This window comes from Mustelus asterias, chromosome 14, assembly GCF_964213995.1.
Source record: "Mustelus asterias chromosome 14, sMusAst1.hap1.1, whole genome shotgun sequence".
Taxonomy (NCBI): domain Eukaryota; kingdom Metazoa; phylum Chordata; class Chondrichthyes; order Carcharhiniformes; family Triakidae; genus Mustelus; species Mustelus asterias.
Genome location: NC_135814.1, coordinates 103,659,965 through 103,677,191, shown reverse-complemented (window position 1 = coordinate 103,677,191; position 17,227 = coordinate 103,659,965). Strand labels below are relative to the sequence as shown.

Below are 17,227 nucleotides of genomic sequence, written 5' to 3'. Positions count from 1 at the left end.
GGAGCAAGGGACAAGGATTTGGGTACTTGGATCATTGGGACCTCTTTAGGGGCAGGTGTGACCTGTTTAAAAAAGACGGGTGGCACTTGAATCCCAGGGGGACCAATATCCAATATTAACAGAACTGTCATCAACTTTGGTAAAAACAAAAGAAATATTTACGCTTTGGACACAGGGAGTGTGCGGCCCTCACGGTTAATGTTGTGAGCAGTCAGCACGCACCTCACTTACACGGATAGAAATCAGTGGAATGTGGCAACCCTGCACGTAAGCAACAAAATACATTGTGCCGGCAGAACCCAGACGCTTGTGGCCCCTGGACCACGGATTTCCCACCATTTATTCTAAACTGTTATGGATAAGAATCAAACGGGTTCCTGAAAGTTTAAGGTTAAAAAAAATCTGGAGAGTGTTTCATTGTGATTTTAAAAAAAAGAGATCCCAATTGCTGGATGAGGCTGGTTCAGGTAAAATCTCCCGAGGATAATCTGAGCGGTGCCTTGTCAAAATGTGATGTACGTGTAGCTGGCTTCTGCGTTACTGGAGTGGTGCTGAGATAATAAACAAGAACAATAAATAATGGATCAGAAAAATGAGGTCTGCTGAACGCTATTGAATAATTGCTAACTGGAATTTATATTAGTCCTTCTCCAAGTTGCAGAGTTAATAGGTATGTCAGCAGAAAATCTGTGGTGCCTTGTGCCTCCTGACTAATTTTCTCCTGTCCCTGCATTTTCAAATTAGTGAGTCAAACATTAGATTATGGGGTGTACTTTTTCCCCTCCGTGCTGGATCTAAATGGTTCTCACAGCTCAGGCCAATTTACTGAATAATCTTACAGTCTGATCTCTGCTGTGTGTGAATTACAGAATCTTTACAGCACAGAAAGAGGCCATTTGGCCATTGAGTTTGCACTGGCTCTCTGAAAGAGAGCCCCACTCCCCTGCCTTAATTGCTCTGTTTTGTGTTTTCACTGCAGGAGTTTTTCTGTGGCAGTTCTGTGACTGTCCCGGAGATTGAGGGGTTGCTTTGGTTGAAGGAGGACGGCAAGAAATCCTGGAAGAAGCGCTACTTCCTACTCCGAGCCTCTGGAATCTATTACGTGCCTAAGGGCAAGACAAAGGTATGGTTCAGAAGGTGCTTTTTTTATTAAACAAATCATGTGTCAGCTGCAGTGGCAGAAGATTTAATTGCTTTTGAGAATACTTCTGAAAATACTGCAGTGACTTCAGCCGTGCCTCAAGCCCTATTTTGTCATGTTCTTCATCACTGTTCACTGTCATTCTTGCTATCCAAAGCTGTTGGCTACATTGGTAACTATGCAGGGGTCGGATTCAGTAGCTATATCAGGTATGCTATGGCATGGACAGAATTGTCAGCTTACATATTCCTCTCACAAATGCTTTTAAGAAAGTTGGAAAGTGATAGAAGGGGGAACTGCAAAGTAAAGTTTATTTATTAGTCACAAGTAGGCTTACATTAGTTACTGTGAAACTCCCCTAGTCGCCACACTCCGGCGCCTGTTCGGGTCAATGCACCCTAACCAGCACGTCTTTCAGACTGTGGGAGGAAACCGGAGCACCCGGAGGAAACCCACGCAGACACGGGGAGAATGTGCAGACTCCGCACAGACAGTGACCCAAGCCAGGAATCGAACCCGGGTCCCTGGCGCTGTGAGGCAGCAGCGCTAACCACTGTGCCGCCCTCAACTGACTTGCATGAATAAAAGATTCTCTTACAACGTTCGAGTGAGAATGTTCTGAAGTGATTATATCAAGGCAAGTGCTATAAGTACACAGTTGAGGAATTGTGGATGCCAAATGGTGACAGGTTAAACCTGCGGCCTTCTGATCAGCATGCCTTCAATCTGCACCAGATTCCCACTTCATCTCTAAGACCATTTGCTGGTTGGGGTTTGCCAGTGTTCTTGAGCCAGTTTATAAGAGATGTGGCAGCCTGCTGCTACAATTATGAGGTATATAAGATTTTATGTTTTGGGACTGTGCCTTTAAGGTGGAAGGAAAGGGATCATGTGACCTGCTCTGAAGTCTGCCTGACAACAAGCCAGGGTGGTTTGATTGTTATCTGATTGAGATTAAAGAAGGGGTCAGATTGTTTACTGGGAGGAAGATGCAAGTGTTTACACTTGGCGACAACGGCAGCAGCTAGTGTGCTAACAATGGATTGACTGAGAGTCTCCAAGGTCCCAAAATATGAGTGGCACAGTGGTTAGTACTGCTGCCTCACAGCGCCAGGAACTTGGGTTCAATTCCCGGCTTGGGTCACTGTCTATGCGGAGTCTGCACGTTCTCCCTGTGCCTGCGTGGGTTTCCTCCAGGTGCTCCGGTTTCTTCCCATGGTCTGAAAGACGTGCTGGTTAGGTTGGGGCGTACAGCCTAGTTACTGGGCATCACATCAGCACTAAATGGCTATCCTGATCAGATCATTGCTTGCTGTGTGTTGCGCAAACTTGCAAATGGGCCAATGGCTGCCAGATTCAGAGCTGAAAAGTGCCCCCCATAACCCTGGAAAGGCAAAGTATCTCACAGAAACCTGTAAAACAGATTAAGTGAGCGCTGCTGAATGTGCAAGAAGACCTTCTGCCCACCACAACGAGGTGCATTGGGCGGCACAGTGGTTAGCATTGCTGCCTCACAGCGCCAGGGACCCAGGTTCAATTCCCGACTTGGGTCACTCTGTGTGGGGTTTGCACATTCTCCCCGTGTCTGCATGGGTTTCCTCCAGGTACTCCAGTTTCCTCCCACAGTCCGAAAGACATGCTGGTTAGGTGCATTGGCTGTGGTGAATTCTCCCTCAGTGTACCCGAACAGGCGCTGAAGTGTGGCGACTAGGGGATTTTCACAGTAACTTCATTGCAGTGTTAATGTAAGCCTACTTGTGACAATAATAAATAAACTAATATTGGGTCAGAAACAATTGTGCTGCAAGATAGAGAGTTGGGATCTCCAGGACAGATTAAAGCGTTTTTACCTAGATACAAGATCCATGTGATTCACATTGCCATGGAGATGGACCTAAGAGGGGAAGAGTCCAAGAAATCCTTGATAACTTTCCAACACAGTTAGTCTGCCAAAGTCCTGGGGAAAGAGAACAGCTAGAGGCTGAAGTGTCTATGGTTTGCTGCACAGGAATGTGGGTGGGAGCTCACACTTTGATTGGAAAGGCCAAATTAATGAGGAGTTAAAAAGAGCCTGGAAGATTTGTCTAGCTTTAGTTAGAGGGAGAAGTTACCAGGAAAAATTGTATTTTGAAATACAGTTCTAGCATTCAGTTCCCAGGCTGAGAAAGAAGAGGAACAAATAAACTCTAAGAAGCTAAAAGTCATCATGGACTGTTGGGAAAATTGAATGCCTGCTTAAAGGACTGTGTAAAGCATATGTGTGAAGTATGTTTTGCATTGTGCTAAAAGAAAAGGGAAATGTTCAGTTTTGTGGTTTAAAATATAAAGTTGCCAACAACTTTAGTCAACAGTGCTTTTAGACTTTTGTTGCAGTAAAAGTCTTAAAATGTTAAATCTTGTAACATCCTTTCAGTTATTAACTGGAAGTTCTTTTCAAAGATCATGGTTTTCGACCGAGATCATTTCACTACTTGGGAATAAAATGACATTCCTCTCTTCCCTCTACACAGAAGTTGAGATCTGCTAGGGGAATGGTTGATAAGGGGGAGCCAATGGATGTGGTTTATTTGGACTTTTAGAAGGCTTTTGACTAAGTCCCACATAAGATTTGATTTTGATTTGATTTATTATTGTCGCATGTATTCGTATACAGTGAAAAGTATTGTTTCTTGCACGCTATGCAGACAAAGCATACCGTTTATAGAGAAGGAAACGAGAGGATACAGAATGTAGTGTTAGTCATGGATAGGGTGTAGAGAAAGATCAACTTAGTGCAAGGTAGGTCCATTCAAAAGTCTGATGGCAACAGGGAAGAAGCTGCTTTTGAGTCGGTTGGTATGTGACCTCAGACTTTTGTATCTTTTTCCTGACGGAAGAAGGTGGAAGAGAGAATTTCCAGGGTGCGTGGGGTCCTTAATTATGCTGGCTGCTTTTCCGAGGCAGCGGGAAGTGTAGACAGAGCCAATGGATGGGAGGCTGGTTTACATGATGGATTGGGCTACATTCACAACCTTTTGTGGTTTCTTGCAGTCTTGGTCAGAACAGGAGCCATACCAAGCTGTGATACAACCAGAAAGAATGCTTTCTAGGTGCATCTGTAGAGGTTGGTGAGAGTCGTAGCTGACATGGCAAATTTCCTTAGTCTTCTGAGAAAGTAGAGGCTTTGGTGGGCTTTCTCAACTGTAGTGTCGGCATGGGTAGACAGGTTGTTGGTAATCTGGACATCTAAAAACTTGAAGCTTTCAACCATTTCTACTTCGTCCACATTGATGTAGACAGGGGGATATTCTCCACTACGTAAGAGATTAGCATGTAAAATTAAAGCGCATGGGATTGGGGGTAGTGTATTGAGATGGATAGAAAACTGATTGCCAGACAGGAAATAGAGTAGGAATAAATGGGTCTTTTTTCCTCATGGCGGTCAGTGACTAGTGGGATTGGTACCAAGACCCCAGCTATTCACAAGATATATTAATAAGTTAGATGAGGGAACTAAATGTAATATTGTCAAATTTGCAGATGACACAAAGCTGGGTGGGAGGGTAAGCTGTGAGGAGGATGCAGGGATGCTTCAATGTGATTTGGACAAACCGAGTGAGTGGGCAAATGAATGGCAGATGCAGTATAATATGGATACATGTGAGGTTATCCACTTTTGTAGCAAAAACAATATTGTGTGCAGTTTTAGTCGCCTTATCTGAGGAAGGATGTTCTTGCTATGGAGGTAGTGCAGCAAAGGTTTAACAACTGATTCCTGGGATGGTGGGTCTGATAAATGAGGAGAGATTGAGTCGGTTAGGATTATATTTGCTGGAGTTCAGAAGAATGAGGGGGATCTCATAGAAACTTATAAAATTCCAGCAGGACTAAACAGGGTAGATGCAGAAAGGATGTTCCCGATGGTGGGCTTATCCAGAACCAGGGGTCATTGTCTAAGGATAAGGGGTAAACCTTTTTGGACTGAGATGAGGAGAAATTTCTTCACCCAGAGAGTGGTGAGCCTGTGGAATTTGCTACCACAGAAAGCAGTTGAGGCCAAAACATTGTTTGCAAGGAGTTAGATATAACTCTTGAGGCAAAGGGGATCAAAAGATATGGGGGGAAGGCGGGAACAGGTTAATGAGTTGGATGATCAGCCATGATCATCATGAATGGCGGAGCAGGTTCGAAGGGCCGAATGGCCTACTCCTATTTTCTATGGTTGTAGGGCAGCATTCTGCTGGTGTACCTACTCAGTGGTGGCAATGTTGGTATTGGATAGGCAGCTTCCTACGGGCACAGGACAGAAGCCCCTGTGAAATGCGCAGTTAGTCAGGAGAGGATGGATGGCTTCAAATCTGGTCCAAGCATGAGGTGGAATGGGCCTTCTGTCAGACTGAGTGAAGCAGAGTGGAAATTAATTGCTAAACTCCACAGTTAGAGATTGGAGGCATTTACAAAGCAGCATCTACAGGATGTAAAATAGTCCCTACACTGATTTTTAAATGCTGCATTAAACTACCACAGCTGCTCAACATGGCTCCATGGCAATCTCCTTCCAGAGGTTGAAATGGTTGCAACAGCTTCAGGAGTTTGGTGTGACAATAGGCAAAAATTCCTTACCTGTGTCAAAAGGTCTTTACTCTTTCTCCTCTATCAGCACCAGCCTGCAGTTTTGTGAAAGCAATGGTGGCACTTTGACAAACGCAAGGTGTCATGTTGTTTTCTCACTTTCCCTGCTCACAACCAAGTTTAAATAATACCAGCGCCTTTTCATTTTCTCGTTACGATGAAGGGTTGTTGATTCCACTGACCTGGGACAATTCTGTTTTTCAGACCTCCCGGGACCTGGCCTGTTTCATTCAGCTGGACCACGTGAATGTGTATTATGGGCAGGATTACCGTAGCAAGTACAAGGCTCCCACGGACTACTGCTGTGCACTCAAGGTATGAACAGTGCTTAGTTTAGAAGGGGTTTAGTGTTCTGGAATAGGCACTGTGTGTTTGTTCCTCCAGTCAATGGGATCAAGACTGACCAGTAACTCAACAACTGAGAGCAGTACTCAGACCAGGGTCCCATTTCCCTCTTCCAGTGAGTTTGGGACGGCACAGTGGTTAGCACTGCTGCCTCACAGCACCAGGGACCCGGTTTGATTCCTGGCTTGGGTCACTGTCTGTGTGCACATTCTCTCTGCGTCTGCGTGAGTTTCCTCCGGGTGCTCCGGTTTCCTCCCACAGTCCAAAGATGTGCAGGTTAGGTGGATTTGGCCATGCTAAATTGCCCCTTAGTGTCAGGGGGACTAGCTAGGGTAAATGCATGGGGTTATGGGGGATAGGGCCTGGGTGGGATTGTGGTCAGTGCAGACCCGATGGGCCGAATGGCCTCCTTCTGCCCTGTAAGGTTCTATGATTCTGTTATTATTAGGCTATTTGGAGCATTAATATAAAGAAGTCCCAGGCTGTCAGAGGTACAGAATTTGCCTCTTTTACACACTGTTTTCGTGAACAATATAGTTTCAGTCAACAGCTTCAAGTGAACTAATCAGAATAGCTGGCTACCCCAGCTACATACGTACTTCCAATTGCAGCCTAACTAAGGTTGTGTACATCACTCCTTTCTATCTTATGCCTCTGAATATAAATAGGAGGATTCAGTTTGGCCTCATCCACCTTTGCAGCCTTGGATGACGCATGCATCCACACAACAAAGTCTCTGCTTCTCTTTAATCTTTCCTTTCTATCTTTCTGATATTTTCCGATGTTTGAACCGTCTGTTATCTGTCTGTTCACCATATCCCTAGTTTGGAGTCACAGTTGTTCTAAAGTCTAGATCATTCATATATGCAATAATTTTATGTTTACCTAACAAAGTGGAAGTGGAACCGCTATATTCCACTGCCTCAGATTAATATCGGGATCTCTGGCAAGACAGTGATTAACAATGAAATATGACTGTGTGCAGGGATCCCAGCATGTTTGCCACCTTGATTCAGTGATGACTTTGTTGGCTGGGCCATATGAGCTGACTTGATGACAGCCACATCCCCAAAGACATAGTCTATGTTGAACTTGTTGTTGGCCTAAGACCCAACAGGTCACCCTTGTGATACAAGGATATCTGCAAGTTCAAGCTGACCAGGGTCAGAGTCGATGCATGGGAAATCCTCGCAATTGCCCGAGTGCTTGGATACAAGCAGTTAGGAAGGGCACAGAAAAAGCAGAGGACCAAAGGAAATGTCTAGATGGCAAAAAAGAGACTGTTGGAAGGAAACGGTGGCACCGGCTTGGGTCACTCTCTGTGCAAAGTCTGCACATTCTCCCCATGTCTGTGTGGGTTTCCTCCGGGTGCTCCAGTTTCCTCCACAGTCCAAAGATGTGCAGGTTAGGTGCATTGGCCATGCTAAATTGACCCTAGTGTCAGGGGGATTAGCAGGGTAAATGTGCGGGATTATGGGAATCGGGCCTGGGTAGGGTAGTGGTCGGTGCAGACTTGATGGGCCGAATGGCCTTCTGCATTGTCGGGATTCTATGAACCGTCTATGGAAGAAACATCAGTTGATGAGCGGGCTAAACTATTGCTCTGTGCCGGCTTCAAATCACTCGCAATTCGGCCTCTATTGCCACAACAGATGATGTTCAATGCAAAAGTTACATACACCCCGGGCACAGCCCATCTTCCAAGGTGGACAGATGTCCTAACGCACTACCTGTTGGATAACACTTGCTGCATCTTTGTAGTCAGAGGAAGCTTCTTTTACCTCTTCCCTTCAGTTTTTTGCCCACCTCTATTGATGTGTCCACATTCCTTTTAATTCTATATACTTTTTTTTTCATTTATTCTTTCATAGGATGTGGGCATAGCGGTAATTGCCTATCCCTTACTGCCCTTGAGAAGGTTGCCACCTTGAACCGCTGCAGACCATGTGGTGTAGATACAGTCACAGGGCTGTTAGGAAGGCAATCACTGTTTCAACATTTCACTATGTTTTTTTTGTGCAACCTTATCACATGGTGTGTTGCCAAAGCCACTTATATGAAGGAGAATGATATCATATTGGATAAGAAAATCTGGGAAAGTAATCTGAGAAATTGTAGAATGTCAAAACACTGCCCAAGAACCTGACCGTGGGACTCTACCAAGCAGTAGCAGCATTTTAATGGAGGCTGCAGTTTATATTAATCATTCCGCTTATTTACTTTTCTCCTCCTAAATGTCCCCTGAGCTGCAGAGGAATTTCCTGCAGATCAGAGGCTAGAGCTGCAATTGCCTGAAATCTTTCCATTGAATAAAAAACTAACTTTTGCTGGCTAGAATGTTTGGAATGATTGTGGGAAAACTGGTTCACAGCTGGCTCAGCTCTGCTGGCTCACGTGAGCCAGTGACCCTTTTGTGCCATGACTGTCAACATTAGGAGACAAGACTTGGGCTGATGTTTGTACAGGATAGTCAACTGGGGAAGGTGGCGGGGGCACGGGCTGCAGTACAGCCTGTTCAGTTAATTGCCTATCCCAAAGGTCGATGTTCCTCTGTAAATCCAGGCTGACTTGTGAATCTCTCTCTACTGGTGGAGCGGAGGGTGTTTTCTTTATGAAGAATTTCTCATTCACACATGGTGCCCTTTTCTGAAAGGCAGCTGCAGTTTGGCGGCCAATTTGACCTGTTAATTGATTTAGATTTGAGTGGTATCACTTCTGAAGTTGATTTGTATCCTGTAATGGGGGGTGGGGGGGGCACACACGTACATACACACATACTTGTGTGCACATGTACACAATCAGGAACAAGGACCCAAGTTAACTTTCCTTTTTTCTTCAGACAAAGAGTCGAAATCAAACCTGGAATTGTCTAATCTCTATACTATTGTATGCACAACAGGCCTTTATGGACCAGCCCACCATTAATGTGCAATTTACTAAGCAAACCAAGCAACACTTGTCCTTGGAGAAAAGGAAGCCAATTAACAGAGTTGAGAACGCCATCAACAGCTTTGCCAGTAACTCATTGTATTGCAATCCAAGTGTAGAGATAAAATTGACAATTGTTAAAATATATATGGGGGCTTGAGGTTTTAAATTCTGCACACAGCTTAAGGAACTGTGCAGTGACACTGGACGGTAGCACAGTGGGGGTTCGCACTGATGCTTCACAGTGCCAGGGACCCGGGTTCGATTCCCGGCTTGGGTCACTGTCTGTGTGGAGTTTGCACGTTCTCCCCGTGTCTGCGTGGGTTTCCTCCGGGTGCTCTGGTTTCCTCCCACATTCTGAAAGACGTGCTGGCTAGGTGCATTGACCTGAACAGGCGCCGGTCAGTGGCGACTAGGGGATTTTCACAGTAATTTCATTGCAATGTTAATGTAAGCCTTACTTGTGACTAATAAATAAATTTTAACTTAATTGTGCTCGCAGATGGTACTGCAGAGAGAATGATGTTATACAGAGTGTATAGTTTGCCCAAATGCCCCTATCTGTATTCAATTATTTTTAAAAAGCTGAGCTGAAGGAAACCACAGTCTGTGTGGGCTGTGGCTGTTTAGAATATGTCGTATGTTGGGTGTTGCTGCTGTACTTTATGCCTATATTAGGATTGTGAGGGCTGGAAAAGAACATTTCAATCCATTTGTGAGGTCCCTTGAGTTCAAAAGCAGATGGGAAAGCTTGCTAATATCTCTCGGTTTGATTTTCCTCACAAAATGACTGTCCTACTCCCTCTTAAATTAATTAAGTTTATTGGCCTTAGTCCATACCAAACATTCCCACACCATCTGTGAAGGATCTGATTTATCTATTCACTCCTTTCTCAGCTTCAATCAGGGCCCTGAGTGATTGGTTTCTCAGGGTTCAGCTTGTCAGTAAGGATCTTGACCAGCTCAGTAAGAGCCCTCTGTTTCAATAGCACCCTTTTCTTTCTTTTGACCAACAGATTTGAATGGCTAAGACCACAGGATAGGACACTATCCAACTTGAGGCGAGGTAGAGGTCAACCAGGAAGCGGTGGTTAGCTAACGCCAAGCTTGAGTTTTATGTAGTAGAGAGGGCAGAAGAGAAACCCACGACCCACACGCTCATCCAACTGTCCTCATCAAGCCGATTGTTCAATCTCGCACACCAACACGAGATGAGAGTAGGAATTGAACATGTGGCCCATTGATCCCACTGCACCATTCAATATGGTCAGAGCTGCTTTTGGGCTTCAATTCCACTTTCCTGCCTGCTCCCCATATCCCTTGATTCCCCCGAGAGAGCAAACACCCGTCTATCCCAGCCTCAAATATATTCAACGATGGAGCATCCATTGCCACCTGGGGTAGAGAATTCCAACGATTCACAACCCTTTGAGTGAAGTAATTTCCACTCATCTCAGTCCTAACTAACTGGCCCCTGAGACCGTGCCCTGTGTTCTGGATTCCTCGGCCAGGGAAAGCAGCCTCTGTGTCTACCCTGTCGAGCCTCTTCAGAATCTTTTAATTTTAAATGAGATCACCCCTCGTTCTTCTAAATTCGGAAAAATATAGGACCAATAGCCTCTTATCATTGGCAATACACTCATCCCAAGGGACAGTCTAGTGAATATTCGCTACACCACCACCAATGCAAGTATATCCTTCCTTACATAGAATCATAGAATCATTTCTATGATTCTATGATTCAATGCAAGTATATCCTTCCTTACATATAGAGAAAAATTTTAAAATGTATGCCGGGTATGTTCTCACCAAAGCAAGACTTTCTTTTTACACCTATCTGCTTACAATAACAGCCAACATGGCATTTATTTTCCTAATTCCTTACTATACCAGTATGCTAATTTTCTGTTCCTTGTACGGATACACTCAAATCTCTCTACACATTAACATTTACAAGTTTCGCACCTTATAAAAAATATTCTGCCTTTCTGTTCTGATAACCAGAGTAAATAACTCACTTTCGTCACATTATATTCCATCTGCCATCTTATTGTTCACTCATTTAACCTGTCATAGAATCCCTGCAGTGCAGAAGGAGGCCATTCAGCCCATCAAGCCTGCACCAACAACAATCCCACCCAGACCCATCCCTGTAACCACAGGTATTTACCCTGCTAATCCCCCTAGCCTACAAACCTTGGGGAAACTAAGGGGCAATTTAGCATGGCCAATCAACCTAACCCACATATCTTTGAAAGAAACCAGAGCACCCGGAGGAAACCCACGCAGACATGGAGAGAACGTGCAAACTCTCCACAATCACCCGAGGCCGGAATTGAACCTGGGTCTCTGGCGCTGTGAGGTAGTAGTGCTAACCACTGTCCAGATCACTTTCAACCTCTGTGTCCACTTCACAGCTTACCTTTTCACCTAGCTTGGTATCATCAGCAATCTTGGGTACATTACTCCATCTGAATCATTAATATAGATTTTAAATAGCTGAGGCTCCAGCACTGATCCTTGCGGTTCAGATATTGTCCAGATATTGTCATAGAGAATTTCCTGCAATTACTCTTCCAGTTCCCTCACTGTTATTACTAATGTCCATCAAGAATATCTCCTCCAACCTCTCTTAGTTCTCATTTACATAGAGCTCCTCAGCAACAGGATCCAGAAACACAACATCAGGTGGCACATGCCATTATCCAGCTCTACCTCACCACCCCCACAGTTTGCCCTTGACTGCCTGTGATGTTCCGTGCAATTTGACCGATACCCAGTATTGATTGGGAGAAAATTCTCCTAGTTCGGTAATGGGAAATCTTCAAACTCCATTCTCCTCCCTGGCCATCATCTCGGGCTGAACCAGACTCTTTGCAACCCTGGTGTTTGACTTTGAGATGAGCTCCCAACGCCATATGCTCTCCATCACCAAGATCGCTTATTTCCTCCTATGAAATATCTCCCTAATCTCTGCCCTAACCTCAGACAATCAGCTGCTGAAACTCTTCCACTGTGTCTTTGTTACCTCCAGACTTTACTATTCCAATGCCCTCTTGGCTGTCTTTCATCCTCCTCAAATCTGTGAATGTAGGGATCTGTGATAGAAGATATTGAAGCAAAGTGTGCTGAAAGGAAGTAAAATGGCACAGACAATAAATGCATGCCGACATTATATGTTGAATAATGATGTAAAATCAAACACATCGTGAGAAGGTTTCACCAGTTTGGGCTCACATTTTCTCTCTTCTAGCCTGACCAAAGCGATATGTTCATAGAAACATTGAAACCCTACAGTGGAGAAGGAGGCCATTTGGCCCATCGAGTCTGCACCATCAACAATCCCACCTAGGCACTATCCCCGTGATCTCACATATTTACCCCGCTAATCCCTTTAACCTACACACCGCGGGGCACTAAGGGGCAATTTAGCATGGCCAGTGCACCTAACCTGCACATCTTTGGACTGTGGGAGGAAACCAGAGCACCTGGAGGAAACCCACGCAGACACAGAGACCGTGCAAACTCCACACAGACAGTGACCCAATCTGGGAATCGAACCCAGGTCCTCGGAGCTGTGAGGCAGCAGTGCTAACCACTGTGCCACCGTGCTACCCCTTGAAGAGATTTTTTGTGCCACAATGCCTGCCTTTGATGAATAAAAGTTTATTTTACTTGTGGTTTTCTTTTTGCAGCACCCTCAGATCCAGAAGAAATCTCAATATATCAAGTACCTCTGCTGTGATGATGTCAGAACTCTTCACCAGTGGGTGAATGGCATTCGCATCGCCAAGGTAACTAGCTGTTGGGGGTGGGGAGGGGGCAGGGATCCTGCTTTATCCTTAGGTGGAGCAGTAATTTTTAATCAGTCGCAAGCCTGTCTCTATCTAATTGGATAATGCTTCAGACAGGCACTAAACACCAATGTGAGAAAATGCTCCTTTCCCCACCACTGACCATATTAGATTTTAAACATAATTGAAAGGGTTGTCTAATTAGTCTCACTCCTCCTTTCTTTCCCTATAGCCCTGCAATTGTTCCTTTCCAATGTATACAATTTCCTTTAGAAAGTGACTATTGTCATATACGTCATGCCACAATTGTACAGACTTTTGGTGAGACCATATCTGGAATACTCTATGCAGTTTTGGTCTCCACGTTTTTAGAAAGGATATCCTTGCATTGAAGGCAGTACAGCGCAGGCTCGCTACATTGATCCCTGGGTTATCCTATGATGAAAGACTCAGTAAATTAGGCTTGTATTCTCTGCAGTTTAGAAAATGAGAAATGATCTGTTACGATCCCAGTTGGTGTTCTAACTGAATGGGAAAATCCCAGAATGGAACCCTGGCTGGAAAGATCATAATTTTTACTTTTCTTTTAACAGAGTCACAGGACTGCTAATTAGTTTTAACAAAAAAAAAATTAAACATGAAAGATTTGATTGTGATACAATATTCCGTTACTGCGTCTCTTCCACCCCACCCCCCCCCCACTTCACAAATATACACATTTTAAACTTAACATAGGTTACACAGAATATCTTAGGCTATAATGGTCTCAGTAACATACAGTCCCTTTGAACACACAGGATACCTGTGGTCAGACACATGCCACTCTGAATCCAGTGTATTTGAGGATTTCTCCTCAAAATCCCCCAGGTGATTGTTATACTGCCAATATCTTCCTCAATTGGAAACTTTGAAATTGGGCTTCTAAGTCCAGATGGTTAATATAAACTAAAAAGAACAGTGGTCCTGTAACGAGTTCTGGGCAGACCACTATACACCTCCTTCAAGTTTGACAAACAACTGTTCACCATTACTTTTTTTTCTGTCTCATAGCCAGATTTGTATCCAGGCTGCCATTTCACCTTTATTTCCATGGGCTTCAATTTTGCTAATATGCCTATCATTAGGTGTTAAAAAACACTTCTTTAAAGTTTATTAACACTATTTCAACCTCACTGCCAGACTTATTCCCTTCCCAAGTCAAGATGCATCCCCATCTGAATGAGGTAATTTTTCTATTTTGAGCATTGCATTCCTTTTTTATTGCGTTAGTATGCTGTCTACCTTTACAGGAAGATTTCCTTCGTTGTCTCTTTGACCAAACTTTTCCTGTTACGCTACTTTCTAATTACTGGCCCTCTTGCAGTTGAGTATTTGTACAAGCTTGTCACTGCCTAACATTGGATGTTACTGGTGATTGCTAGTATGTCACTGTATCTTGGATTTTGAGGAAATTGATATGATTAGATTTAGAGATGGCAGATTTCAAGTGACTTACAAAGGAAGCAAATGTGATGAGAAAAAACTTTTTCACACCGAGTGGTTGGGGTCTGGAATGCACTGCCTGATAGCGTGGTGGAGGCAGGTTCAGTTGAGGCATTCAAGAGGGCATCAGATGATTGCTTGAATAGAAACAATGTGCAGGGGAATGGGGCAAAGGCAAGGGAACGGCACTAAGCCATGATACTCGTTTGGAGAGCTGGTGCAGATACAATGGGCCAAATGGCCACCTCCTGCCTCATAACAATTCTGTGATTCTGTGAAATGGATTGGTCAATATGGAGGCTTCCGAGGAAGTTTTCCCATAGCATGTTCAGGTTAATACATAACATAAGCAATAGCAGGGTTAGTCCATCCTGCCCTGCCTTCCTGCTCTGCCATTCAACTAGATCATGGCTGATCTACTTCCATTTCATCTTCCCACAATACACCCATATCTCAATTCCCTTGGTATTCAAAAATCTATCATTATTATTGTTGAAGATATCTTAGCAGCCACAATATCTGGGTATAGAATTCCAAAGGTTTTTTTATTGATTCGTGGGACATGGGCGTCACTGGCTGGCCAGCATTTATTGTCCATCCCTAGTTGCCCGAGGGCAGTTGAGAGTCAAACACATTGCTGTGGCTCTGGAGTCACATGTAGGCCAGACCAGGGTAAGGAGGGCAGATTTCCTTCCCTAAAGGAAATTAGTGAACCAGATGGGTTTTTCCGACAATCGACAATGGTTTCATGGTCATCAGTAGATTCTTAATTCCAGATATTTTTTATTGAATTCAAATTCCACCGTCTGCTGTGGCGGGATTCGAATCCGCGTCCCAGAACATTAGCTGAGTTTCTGGATTAGTAGTCTAGCGATAATACCACCAGGCCATCACCACCTAATCCTTTTGAGTCAAAACATTCTCCATACCCCAGCCCTAAAAGACTGACCCCTTATTGAGACAGTGATTACTTTTATAAGTCCCAGTCAGAGGAAACATCCTCGCAGGATCTACCTTACATAACTCCTTCAGATTCAGATATTTATGCTTCAATAAGATCACCTCTCATTCGTCTAAACTCCAGAGAGTATAACACGAGTCTACTCAGTATCTCCTCATAGGACAATCATCTCATCCCAGGAATCAGTCCACTGATAGTTGTATTCGTTCCCAGGCAAGCATATCCTTCCCCAGGTAAGGAGACCAAAACTTTACCCAGTGCTCAAGGTGTGGCCTCACCAAGGCTCTCTACAATTGCAGTAAGACTACAACAGACTATCTGTGATCCAGTTGGCTTAAAGCTGTATAAACAACCACTGTGATTATGGCCATTTTTCCAATGAAAAAATATAGAAATTGATACAGTAATAATCCCCTTTTCACCTTTGTTAACTAGTACGGGAAACAACTATACGACAACTACCAGGATGCTGTGAAGCGGGCAGAAGCTGCATATGAATGGTCATCCCTATCCAGTGCTAGTATGAAATCCGGGTCCAGCTCTTCCAGTTTGCCAGGTAAATTGCCTAAGTTTATTATCCTCTTCCCCCTTTCCCAATTTTCTCCACCTTTCCCTCTGCCTTTCTTTGCGAGGTGGTGACCCTTGTTGGGAGGTGGATGTTTGGGCAGCAGATGTCAACCAGGAAACTCTTCCTGCTTGCGAGTGGACAATGGCAGCAGGAAATTCCAGCATTGGTGACAACACGGCTGATGCTGTGTGCACTGTACTTCTCTGTATTGCTAGGGCGACTGAAGGAAATGGAAACTGAATCCTGATAAATGCAAAACAAGTTTGCTTAAGCATTGGATATACATTTGCTGAGGAGCTGTGGGTGCCAAGCAAAAACATGAATATCACTTGGAAAAGGTATTTTGTAGGGAAGGAATTTGAAATAATGTACTGTATCTGTACTGTAATGTACTGTAGGCAGCTGGGATCAAGTGAATCTCTTGAAGAGTATAGGGAGTGTAGGAGTAGAGTTAAGAGAGAAATCAGGAGAGCAAAAACGGGACATGAAATTGTTTTGGCAGATAAGGCAAAGGAGAATCCAAAGAGCTTCTACAAATACATAAAGGGCAAAAGAGTAACAAGGGAGAGAGTAGGGTCTCTTAAGGATCAACATGGTCATCTATGTGCGGATCCACAAGAGATGGGTGAGATCCTAAATGAATATTTCTCATCAGTATTCACTGTTGAGAAAAGCATGGATGTTAGGGAACTTGGGGAAATAAATAGTGATGTCTTGAGTATACATATTACAGAGAAGGAGGTGCTGGAAGTCTTAAAGCGCATCAAGATAGATAAATCCCCAGGACCTGATGAAGTATATCCCAGGACGTTATGGGAGGCAAGGGAGGAAATTGCGGGTCCCCTAGCCGAGATATTTGAATCATCGATAGTCATGGGTGAGGTGCCTGAAGATTGGAGAGTGGCAAATGTTGTGCCTTTGTTTAAAAAGGACTGCAGGGAAAAGCCTGGGAACTACAGGCCAGTGAGCCTCACATCTGTGGTGGGTAAATTGTTGGAGGATATTTTGAGAGACAGGATCTACAAGCATTTAGAGAAGCAAGGACTGATTAGAGACAGTCAGCATGGCTTTGTGAGTGGAAAATCATGTCTCACAAATTTGATTGAGTTTTTTGAAGGGGTAACCAAGAAGGTAGATGAGGGCAGTGCAGTTGATGTTGTCTACATGGACTTTAGCAAGGCCTTTGACAAGGTACCGCATGGTAGGTTGTTGCGTAAAGTTAAATCTCACGGGATCCAGGGTGAGGTAGCTAAATGGATACAAAATTGGCTTCTTCACAGAAGCCAGAGGGTGGTTGTAGAGGGTTGTTTTTCAAACTGGAGGCCTGTGACCAGCGGTGTGCCTCAGGGATCAGTGCTGGGCCCATTGTTCTTTGTCATTTATATTAATGATTTGGG

General features: G+C 44.2%; 1 protein-coding gene across 4 annotated transcripts in view; it reads left to right on the top strand.

The window, feature by feature from the left end:
• Positions 1-17,227, top strand: part of LOC144503915 (ras-associated and pleckstrin homology domains-containing protein 1-like) — a 214,478-nt gene that overhangs the window by 171,191 nt on the left and 26,060 nt on the right. For all 4 annotated transcript variants that reach the window (XM_078228987.1, XM_078228988.1, XM_078228990.1 and 1 more), the window contains 4 exons: positions 980-1,123; positions 5,957-6,067; positions 12,721-12,819; positions 15,698-15,818. In XM_078228987.1, coding sequence (XP_078085113.1) covers positions 980-1,123; positions 5,957-6,067; positions 12,721-12,819; positions 15,698-15,818 — 475 coding nt within the window. The remainder of the gene's footprint in view (positions 1-979; positions 1,124-5,956; positions 6,068-12,720; positions 12,820-15,697; positions 15,819-17,227) is intronic.